Below are 12,277 nucleotides of genomic sequence, written 5' to 3'. Positions count from 1 at the left end.
AGTAGAGAGGTAATATGCCTATAACACACCTCAGATATTATGCTGCAGGTTGTGCATATTACATTTGATTTAAATGTCTTTATTTTTAATCCTATTAATGGCAAAATCATAGGGAAAAAGTGAATTCATTATATATATATATATATATATATATATATATATATATATATATATATATATATATATATATAAGGAATTATATTTTCATTATTGTAGTTTCCTAGATAGGAATACCCTGTTTATCAAAATAGGTTTAACAAACAAACAAACAGAGCGTGATTATAATATTTTTATTTATTTATTTTTACATAGGTATACCCACTTATCGAGGCCCAGAGACCACTCGAGGATAAGGGTTAAGAGTGTACAGTAGTCAATTGGACAATAGAGTAATTGTTATTAATGGAAATTCGGTAAATTTGTTATTTTAAGTGGAACGGCTCATCAAGAACTTGTTTACGTTGGACTTGAAGACAACCATATTGTAGTCAGTTTGAAAGCAGGAAAACAATTCCACAGCCGTGCAGTTCTAAGAAAGAAGCTTTGTTCATAGAATCTACGTTTAGGTTTAGGCACAGAGAAAGAGTGGGGGGAATTATTGATAGTGTTTCCAGCTAGAAGAGTGTTTCTTGTAAAGATTTGGTGAGGGGGTACCATAGATTGAAGCTCAGCAATGAGATATCTATTGGATCGATGGAAGGATCCCACCATTTTTCCAGCGACCTTGGAAAGAGATTTGATGTACGTGTTCCATTTAAGATGAGGGGTAAAGGTCAAGGCCACAAGCTTGTCAAAACACACACACATATAATATATATATTATATATAATATGTATATATAATATATATTATATATATATTCATATATATATTTATATATTTATATATATATATTAATACATATATATATATGAATATATATATATGAATAAATATATGTATAAATATTCATATACATATATATATATGAATATATATATATTGATGTATATGCATATATATATATACATGTATATATAAGAATTATATATATAGAAAGTTATAAAAATATATATGGCAATTAAGCTACAAAGAATATTCCGCGTTTCATGCTCGTGAGAAACCGTGTTTTTATATATATATACAGTCTATTGAAGATTTCGTTAGCCAATCGCCTCCATAGTTTCCACCGCGCATATTCTAATCAGCTAATGGGCGGGCACTTTGAGGACAAAAATACAACTGACCTTAAGTTTACCCCTTCCCTTGTGCGCGTTTTTCTATGGGAAGAGTAACTAAGTAAGCCGACCTTTTTTCAACCTAGGTGTAGTTAAGATATTAAAAAACCGAGGTGTAGTTAAGATATTAATAAACCGACGACGACGTTAGATATGTGATATATTTTTTAAAACAGGATCTAAAAATGAATCTTTCACCTACTAGGTCCCACACTATCAAGCACACTTTAACTCCATCCATGTATTCATATATGAATAGATATAATTAATAAGCGGAAATCTTACCTTCTCTCTTCGTATATGCGCGAGATGTTCTATCAGGGAAGCAGGGATTCAAGAGAAAGTTTCAAAGTGTAGCAGTTCCAGGAAAGGTATCATTAGTGTAAAAGGCTTTCTTTCATCTAGTGATGCATACAGTAAGGAGTGGAATTTTTTTTGCTAGTGGGGTTAATCGGGGATATTTATATCGAGGGGACACAAATGCGTTCAGTTTGTCAGAGCATATTTCATTAAAATACTTGTAAGAAAGGCACAGGGATGCAACACTGCAGCGATGTGACAGAGGTTAAAGTGTGCTTAATAGTGGGACCTAGTAGGTTAAAGACTCTCTTTTTTAGACCCTGCTTAAAAGAAAGAGAAACTAGAGATAGATTCACCAGGCAAAAATGAAGCAGCAATATTCAATGCATGGTCGAATATTAATTTTTTAGTGATACTGTTACATGTGCGTAATTGTCTAGTACGGTAGTGGGAGCCCACCTTTTTTGCAGTAGCATTTTCAATTTTTTCAATATATTGATTCAAATTCATGATGCATGTGAATGTTTAAAATGATTATTTAAATCGGAATATTACATATTATTTATTTATTTACATTTTAATTATTTTTGACGAGGCATCCATTATCGGGTCCGTACTAAAGGATTAAATAATATATAAAGAAATAAATAGCATAAAAATTAATGAATAAAATAATATATAATACTATTTCGTACTGACATGAAAATGGAAGACCAGATAAAGAACAGAACAATAGATTTATAAGATAAAATCCAACCTTGATTGCCATTCCGTGCAGTGGATAGAGAGGTTGAGACTCTACGGTGCAATGTGAGCATTGCCTTAAGATAGCGGTTTCGGTCCTACCCAAAATAAATCAGAGGATTAGTGACGAAAACGTGGTGAGACAACAACTATGGAAGGCTGTAATTACTGGGAATACAGTACGTCGCAGTTAACCACCTGAAGAAGGCGAGAGAATGATTTAGACAAAACGCGGTGAAACAACAACAACTATTAAGATGAGGATTTCGCAAAAATGCTTATTTAAATCGAAGAGTTGAAACCTAATTTGTTGGGCCTTTGTGTGCGTGTTTGTGTGTGTTTGTGTGTGTGTGTTTGTGTGTGTTTATGTGTGTGTTTGTGTGTGTGCGTGTTTGTGTGTGTGTGTTTGTGTGTGTGTGTTTGTGTTTGTGTGCGTTTGTATATCTGTGTTTGTGCGTGTTTTTGTGTGTGCGTTTGTGTGTGTGTGTTTGTGTCTGTGTTTGTGTGTGGGTGCGTGTTTGTGTGTGTGTGTGTTTGTGTGTGTGTTTTTGTGTGTTTGTGTGTTTTTGTGTGTTTGTGTGTGTTTGTGTGTGTGTTTGTGTGTGTTTGTTCGTGTATGTGTGTGTTTGTGTGTGTGTTTGTGTTTGTGTGTGTGTGCTCCAAAAACAATGCTAACAAGATGCGTCCCTATTGCAAAATCCTTCCAACTGTTGATTGAGCAAAACGATTAAATCCTCTACTACCAATGATTATGCAATTTAATATCGTGTTGACGCCGCCAATAAGAAAATCAAATCAGTTCAAAATAATTGGCGACGGTGAACTGCGGTCATGCCAACAGAAAAACAACAGATGTTCCAAAATTGCTAGAATTTACATTAATTTTTACTCAGAGTGTTTTTAATGGCAGACAACCGATTATACGATACCATGGTTGGCCAAAAGTGATCACCATTATAAAGATAGTAACTTTTTCAGCGCTGAAAGATCAATTCCCTCTACTCTCTATCTATAGGGTGTTTTTGGGTATGTGTGGTCGGACGGTGGTGGGGGTGTTAATGAAAACCTAAGAATAAGCGAAGTAAAAAAATTAAAAAAAAAAAACAGAAAAACGAAGGTGAAAAATAAAAATAAAAAACACATGAAAAATGGCTTAAATAACACTGCTACAATATTAAAATTTAAAAAATCGAAAAAAAAGACATCTCACACCACGATTCGAACCCAAAACGTCTAGATAATGAGGCCACACTCTAAGCAACTGAGCTAAGACGACGTCGCCGAAATTGTTTTGCTTTTTCAAATATTTAAAGTAAATCAGGTTACGACGTCGTATGACGTATGCGTAGAAGCGTACTTGTCATGAGAGGACGGTTTTTGCTGACCCCTCCCCCTGTAGGTGAAGGGTGAAGGAATTAACGTTTTTGGCCAATTTGTCGATCGAAGGTTGGAAGTTTAAAATGATACCGATCTGGCGAAAATCCGTGATCCGTGTGGAAAGTTTTTCAAGACATACAAACACACGCACATACATACATACATACATACATACATACAAACACACATGCATACATACACACATTTTCGCTTTTATATTTATAGATGTTTTATAATGGACAAGGAAATAAAAACCTAAGAACATTCATTTTATTTACATTCTTACTGTTCTCATTTGGAGTGTTATTTTCATAACGTTTTATTTGATGTAACCTCCGACCTTCTCAGGTATATTTTGTCGATGATCTTTTCGTCGAAATCAAGACTGCACGATTTTGTTTATTTGATCCACGGGGATAGCATGCTTTCGTTCCGTCAATTATGACTGGATAGGATTTTTAGGTTATTCGCAATCCTACTTTGAATGTGACCCGTACTGAGTACTGAACCTTTAACTTTCAGAGTGTGACTTACAACTAAATTCTACTTTATCAACTACGTCACGGGTTTTTTTAGAAAATTCTACATTTAAAAAGTCTTAATCATAATTTTGTTTTTCGGTGTACACTCCGATTACTTATATATATATATATAGACCACTATCTATTGGTCGATTACTATATAAAGAAGGATTCCCGGGTTTAATAAGATATACCTGAAGAAGGTCGGAGGTTACAACGACCGAAACATTGTAAAAATCACACTCAATATGAGAACAGTAGTCTAAAGAATCAAAATAATACAAATAATCATCTAAAAAAAATTTTCTGCTATCATTATTAAAACTAATACTCTGAATCAAAACATATTGCATCATAACAGAAGAACAATGACAAAGTAAAAAAAATGAAAGAACGAGCAGTCACTACGATTCATTTACACAACGCGACTCAAGTTGTGTATATGATAAGCAGCCGTAGGTGTACATTGATTGGTAAAAATTTGATGTTTAGTCAATATTTAAAGTGCGTTTCTTGGGAAATTTTACTGAATACAATTCACTCAAAAGAGTTGACATGAACCTCCACCACGAATTCCAGACACATGAAGCCGGTGCTCGAAAAGACACCTGAATGCAATGTTTTATCCTGGCTATCACCATTCTTGCTGTTGCAGGATTTCTTTGCTAACCACGTCGCATCCTAATAGTACATGAGCTTGCAATCAAACTCATTGGGAAAGTCAGGTGTTTGATTTTTTAAAATCCATATTCAGTCCAAAATGCTACTAACACGTAAGTTGTAGTTAGTATTTGCGGGTGATCTTGGCTTATTTGATCGTCAATTTCGATTAACATTCAACGAGATAAAAGTGATAAAAATGATAAAAGTGCTTCGTAGTTTTTGGCACTGTTGATCCATGTCCTATTTATGATCATGAAGTCTAGTTGAGCGTTGTATCCATCTGGATATGTGAACGTCCATAGATTTTCGTCTCTTCTGGAAACGATTGTTGACACAAATCAGATCATTTTACATTAGAAAATGTCCCATGTGTTCTTTGTTTCTATTTGACGTCAGACGATATGCACATTTTCGGGGTTGGTTCCTGCTTTGAAGTCTCAACCGACTATAAGTATATTATGTTTTGGAATCTGATTAGAGATTGGTTACATTTCCGACACGTTTCCCAGACCAGCAAGATCAACATGCCTCACTTCTAGATCTCTTTCTGACAACGGTTCCCAATGACTGTACAACAAATGCCCACAGCCCACTCGGGAATGCTGATCACGCTGTGATAATGGTAGAAATCAGCCTAAATTCTCGCCCTAAAACTGAAGACCCACTACTCAAAACAACGAGGTATTACAAAAAGGCTGATTGGGAAGCCATCAGGGAGCTCATCAGAGATGCTCCATGGCAAAATATCTTTACTCTTCCAGCGGAACAGTGTGCAAATGAGACCACTGAATGGTTCAAAACTGCTATTGAAGCGCATGTTCCCGCACGGAAATTCTATAGCAAGCCCCACTCTCCCCAATGGTTTACTTCTGCTTGTGCAGCTGCCATTTGTCAAAGGCAGCATGCATTCCGCAGATTCAACCAACATAAGTCCAGCTCAAATAAACAGAAGTTTATAGAAGCTAGAAATAATTGTAAGAGAGTGATAGACACAGCTAAGACAGATTACTCTGAAACCACCAGAAAACGCATCGAAGCACAGAAATTAGGAACTCGGGATCTTTGGAAAATCTACAACAGCGTAGTAAATAATGGACAGTCAACTATTCCCCCACTATCAAACGATCATGAGGTTGCTTGCACGGCAACTGACAAGGCTAATCTGCTTGCCAGTCGGTTTGCCTCAAACTCCACACTGAACTCGGTACACCACTCACTCCCTGATTTTCCTCTGCGAACAGACGCCTCACTAGACGATTTGAAAATCACCCCTTCTCAGGTACATGTTATTATAAAAAACCTAGACACCTCAAAAGCGTGTGGACCAGATCTCATCCCGGCTGTGCTATTAAAAAAATGCTCTGCCGAGGTTGCTATAGTTCTGTCCAAACTTTACAATAAATGCCTTAACGAATCTTGTTTTCCCGACTGCTGGAAAACCGCCTCTGTGGTACCAGTCTTCAAGAATTCTGGTGAAAGAACTGACCCACTAAATTATCGCCCCATTAGCCTCCTCCCGTTTTCGCCAAAATATTTGAGTCCTTAGTTAATCAAGCCCTAGTCCAGCACCTAACAGCTGCTAAACTCCTGACTGACAAACAATATGGATTCAGGCAAGCCCGTTCAACAGCAGATATCTTAACTGTAGTTTCTGAACGTATATACCGTTAATTGGATAACACAGGGGAGGGTAGAGCGGTGGCCCTCGATATATCTAAGGCTTTTGACAGGGTATGGCACGATGGTCTTCTAAGGAAAATTAGATCATATGGAATCACTGGAAGAATTTATTTCTTAAGTAATAGAAAAATCAAAGTTGTCCTCGACGGTCGTACATCCAAACAATATAACATAAATGTGGGAGTACCTCAGGGGTCTATCCTTGGACCTCTATTATTCCTGATATTCATAAACGACCTCCCTGATAAAATTGTTTCGGAGATGGGTATATTTGCCGATGACACCACTCTCTATAACAGATATGAGGAGAAAACAAATGAACACATATCCAAGGAAATGGAAGGGGATGACCTCCAATCCGTAGTGGAATGGGGACAAAAACGGTTGGTCACATTCAATGCTGCTAAGACTAAGCTTGTTTCCTTCAACAACTACAAGAAACCTTCTCTACCACCAATAGCAATGGCCAAGAACACATTACCTGAAAGTACTTCTTTTAAACTCCTCGGCCTAACGTTTACAGGGAATATGAACTGGAATAGATACATTGAGAGCATTGCCAAGGCTGCTGCAAGGAAGGTTGGCTCCCTCTACCGTGCTAGAAAACTACTTACGCCTGACAGTATCCTATACCTCTATAAGGCCACCATTTGCCCATGTATGGAGTACTGTTGTCACATCTGGGCTGGTGCATCTGCTGATTGTCTCTCGCTCCTGGACAGGGTTCAAAAGAGAGTCGCCAACCTGATAGGTCCTGAACTGTCATCTAGGCTTCAGCCTCTGTCCCATCGACGAGATGTTGCATCCCTCTGCCTGTTCTACAAATACTTCAATGGTGAATGCTCTGACGAACTGCAAACACTTGCACCTCCTCGACGTAACTACCCCAGACAAACCCGACAAGCTACTAAGTCTCATCCCTTTACAGTAGAGATCCCTAGGTGCAAGAAGGCCTTTTACTCCAATAGTTTCTTCCCCAAAACTGCGGGTCTTTGGAACTCCCTTCCGGGATTCTGCTTTCCCAAACTGCAATGATATGCAGAAGTTCAAGTGTAATGTTAACAAACATCTTTCTACTCATCTCCCTTCATAATGACCCCGCTAATTAAGTCCCTGATAGTAGCCCCCTGCTTCAAAGTGGCACTGTGCCTTGTTTGGGGTGAAAATTGAATAAAAAAAAAAAAGATGAAATGTCATCGTGAAAATGTATTACTTTTTGTTCTTCTGCAGTATTGGTTGGACTGCAGCATGGTACGATACTTGGAACAGGATTCCTATTGAAGGTCGCCACGATAACACGTGACGTTATCTTTTCGACGCTATTCAAGGATTTCATGGCACAAGGGCTCAACAAAATTCCCGCCGACTTTTGTGTTTCCTGTATATTTGAGAGCTGAGGCTGAAACAAATGAACTTTTTCCAAAATCATGGTACTTTAAGTTCGAGATCATCATGGAATAATCGATGTTCTTGTACATTTATCACGTCTATATGACATTTGATTGCTGTTGATATGAAATCCGCTATCTGATGAACCGGCTGTAACGTTCTTACATTGAATGTCGATGCATTCAGCAGTGTTTTGTTCGCAATTAACTGATTTTTGTCGTTGTTTTTTGTTATTCTGTAGCATATTCTTTGAAATCTGGGCCCAGGGCAGACATTTCAAAACGCGATCCTTGTTAACCCGCGCGACAATCGATGCTTTTAAAGTTTAAATTTTGGGTTTAAATCAATGAGATCTTTCGATAAATTGTCATCACCTGCGAATTGCGGTAGTTCTCTAACTGAAATGCTTCATCTTGGTCGTTGGGTGGACTTTGACCTCTTCTGTCCAATAACCTGTGCCATAAGCACCATAAAGCCGTTAATAACGGTTTCATTGGCTGCCACCCTGTCGCAAATTCAGGATTTCACGATTGCTCGTTACAGTTTGCCGAGGTGCAGTCATTAAACTTTCAAGGCTCAGGTTAATAGTCATGTTCTGACTTTGCGATAATCATTTTAGCTTCTAAAATCAAGTGGCTTCATAACTTGTCTCGAGCGATTTTCTATAAAAACAAATCACAGATAAACTCAAAGCAATTGTCAACATCCACGAGCGATAAAAACAAACTATGAACATGTATGGCTGAAACCTCTTTTAAAATGAGTTTGTGTGTTATCGCAACAGCCGCTCACTAATGATTTCTCCCTGGCCACGACCAAGCGTTTTTTCAGTGTATATTTAGTTAATTACTCTCTTTTAAAATTATAGTTCCACAGAGGTAGTAGTAGTAGTAGTAGTAGTAGTAGTAGTAGCAGCAGCGGATGAATATGCATTTCATGATCCCAAAAGAAAATGTATCGGAAATGATTATTTTCAGAAACATTACTAAATATTTCAACTAATTGTTAAAATTGAGTTAATCGAAATTATTAGAAATATCTAATATTTATCTAAAAAGAAAATTGTGCACCCACAGATCTGAATGTCAAACGAAACGCTTATAAAAAAAATTTTGCAACGGATACTTGTGTTATTATTTGGTCTTAGACTGTGCGGTGTGGGGAAAACTTCAATTTTGAAAAGGCATCAACAACTCCTACACACATTTGCCACATGTGATCTTGGAATATTCGGAAGCAAACAACGTAATATGTACATTTTATACGTGAAATGTAAAAAAACGACAAAGAAAATACATTCCTTACCTGCATAATTGTCACAATAAACCAGAGAAAAGTTGTAATCCTGCGAAAAAAAAACAAACAAATTATAGCTGATCAGATTTAAATTTTATTTTCATTTTCAACATTATATAAAATAAGATGAAACAAAAAAAAGTATTTTAAAAATGCAATTACAAATAAAACCAATTAGATTCCATGATATGGTACCGACTGTTAACAAGAAAAAACAGTGATTATATTATTGAATCATAAAAAAACAGTGATTATATTATTGAATCATACTTTCTGGTGTTTTAGTGGTCCTTCATTTGCTGCCTGTCCCCACTAAAATGAACCGACTTCACATTTTATCTTATTTACTATAGCGGCTTGAAATAAATGTTGAAATGAACGAAAACAATATATTAATTTATTCAGTTCTGCAAACCATTAAATCCGGTTGGTTTACTTAGTTGGATCAGAGAATTATTAGAGCGTAAAAATATTTGGGAGGAGATGCTACACGCGCAATCGTTGATTTTTCATTCAAATATTTCAGATTTATGATGAACTTAATCAAGAGTCTTTGCACACTAATTAAACAACTTTTCATGTTTTCTAAATTCTGCTCAAGTTATATTTGAGATTTAATTTTAAAATTTAGATATTTCTAGACTCCAAAGCGTATAACGGGTTATGATCAAAATTGGAATAAGGATTCTAGATCTAAGCAAACATCAAAAAGAGCAACGAAAACTGAATCTGTTTAACAAATCGCTTTATTTATTACTATTTTCTCCATAAAAATGAATTCTTAACTTTTTATACTTTTATATTTAATCGAAATAATGACATCAAGCAAGATCATAGGTAAACAAAAGCATTAGCAATGAATCAAATCAAGTGTTGTATTGTGTCTTTCTAGTTTTTCTTTTTAGTTGAATTAATGCTTGTATAACACTTACAACAGTGTTGATATATTAACAGATACAGTTTAACAACGGACATGTTACATTTACAGCAGAAAGGGACAAATAACAGTCTCTGGGGTTTTAACTTCAGGCCGATCGAAAAAAAAACATATCTGGTCCATCTTTGGTCTTGTTTGACCGAAAGCTGCAAAAAAGATTCATTCTAATGAATCAACAAATCTCCGGTTGTCTTTTCAGCAACTTTATTACTGATGTTTCCCCATCGCAAAGTTGCAACGCTGATTCTGACTATCACCATTTCTGATTCCCTAAATTTGAAACCATACAGACCTGAAGACCGTCTCTCTCTCTGTCGACCGACTTGTTATATTCTGCCTAACTCCTAAATATTAACTAACAATGATACGTGTCTTTCAAGCTCTATCCTAAGTCCACGTCACTTTAAGTGACCTTTACATAATGATACGTCAGACTCTAGAGGTCAAACTATTTTTTAAATTTTTGCTTGTGTTCTAACATTCTTTACTATAAAAAAATATTAACATAAATAATTTTAATTGTAAATATTTATTTCGTTTTGATAGCATTCTTTCTGACATTCTTTTTTTACAAATATTAATAAGGATTATAATAATCGTCGACCAGCATAGCTTTCGGCATTGCTCGGTGAATATGTAACACAAATAGAGAGAAACCATTCCACCAAGTTGACGATCCAAACATCAAACCTTCAAATTCGGGTAAAGAGCAACGATAAACACAGAGTAGTAGTAGTAGTAGCACTTTTCATCGTCGTCGTCGTAGTAGTAGTAGTAGTAATAGTGATAATAGTAGTAGTTATAGTAGTACGTAGATTCTGATTCGTTTCAGTTTTTGATCGACGAAATGGTGACATTCGTTTTGAATTGTAAGGTTTCTAGTTAATAAAACATCATTTCAAAATGATCGATAAAATTCATCAGTGAAAGTCTAAACGAACAATTTAGCTCCAATTTGCAACGACATTATTTTAATGTTTATTTTACGGGCAGACGTGCGTCGATGTCGACGAAATGACTCACGTTGGATGTCGTTGTACGGCGATCAAATCATATAAAAAAGTTCAAAGAGAAAATCATGAGAAATTCCAAATGTAAAACCGTTTTTTTCACGCGATTCGCTCTCATTATTTGAAAGCTGATCCGTCGAGATAATTAGTTACATCCACTTAAGAGCGACCTCAAAGATGCGATGACAATTCGTCGAGATTCAGTGGGCGTTGTTGTATGTTGTGTAGACGTGGGAATTCTTGACCATAACATTTTTTTTTTTTTAATTTATTTTTTTTTTTACGTTTTTCGTCTGAACAAGATGGCCATTAATGTCGTACCGTCCTAACAATTACTCTAGTTAGTATCACACCACTGTTCTACTAATCGGACGAATTGTTTGATATTATCATTGTGAACGCCCTACTTAATGTGAACCTTCAATGTTTACACAAGGCAATGATAACGGGCACTACTGGCCAAATTCGATTCGCCCGCCATTCTTGTACATATTAAGTATGAAAAACACACCAGAACTTATCTTTCTTTCGTCTTTTTTTATCCCCACCTTCTCACATTTTAGAAAAGAAGGACTTTTTCGGTCCCCTTTTTTTCTCATTGTGAGTCTGTTTCTGCTTTGTTGTTAATTTTTTTATGGAAATTGTTCCAGACAATCCAAGAAGCCACTTGATGTAAGGAGAAAAATACTTCAAGGTTAAGAACTTGTAAGCAATATGTGTTAGATGGAATAGGTTCTTATTCAGAAAACAGCAATTCTTCCCTCTTTGTCAGAAAGATCACTCCTGGAATGTGAGGACTAATGGTCAAAATAAGAAAAGCAAGAGTTACGCGGCTGCCGAAAGTAAACCCAAGATCTACTTTATACTAGTAGGTGCTCGAAGCATTTGGTCTGAGTTAGTTTGGTCTGGTCATTTGGTCTGGGTTAGTTTGGTCTGGTCATTTGGTCTGGGTTAGTTTGGTCCGGTCATTTGGTATGGGTTAGTTTGGTCTGGTTATTTGTTCTGGGTTAGTTTGGCCTGGGTTAGTTTGGTCTGGGTTAGTTTGGTCTGGTCATTTGGTCTGGGTTAATTTGGTATGGTTATTTGTTCTGGGTTAGTTTGGCCTGGGTTAGTTTGGTCTGGGTTAGTTTGGCCTGGGTTAGT

General features: G+C 36.3%; 1 protein-coding gene across 1 annotated transcript in view; it reads right to left on the bottom strand.

Moving 5' to 3' along the window:
* The window catches only part of LOC145266490 (thrombospondin type-1 domain-containing protein 4-like), a 1,186,987-nt gene that overhangs the window by 696,070 nt on the left and 478,640 nt on the right, over window positions 1-12,277 (bottom strand). Inside the window, exon 2 of the mRNA XM_080122215.1 lies at window positions 9,197-9,236. Within this exon, the coding sequence (XP_079978341.1) occupies window positions 9,197-9,236 (40 nt within the window). The remainder of the gene's footprint in view (window positions 1-9,196; window positions 9,237-12,277) is intronic.

Source organism: Euprymna scolopes, chromosome 4 (assembly GCF_053919585.1).
Source record: "Euprymna scolopes isolate OS-2025 chromosome 4, ASM5391958v1, whole genome shotgun sequence".
In the NCBI taxonomy this organism is placed as follows: domain Eukaryota; kingdom Metazoa; phylum Mollusca; class Cephalopoda; order Sepiida; family Sepiolidae; genus Euprymna; species Euprymna scolopes.
The sequence above is the reverse complement of the archived record's forward strand: the minus strand, read 5'-3'. Positions and strand labels throughout refer to the sequence as shown.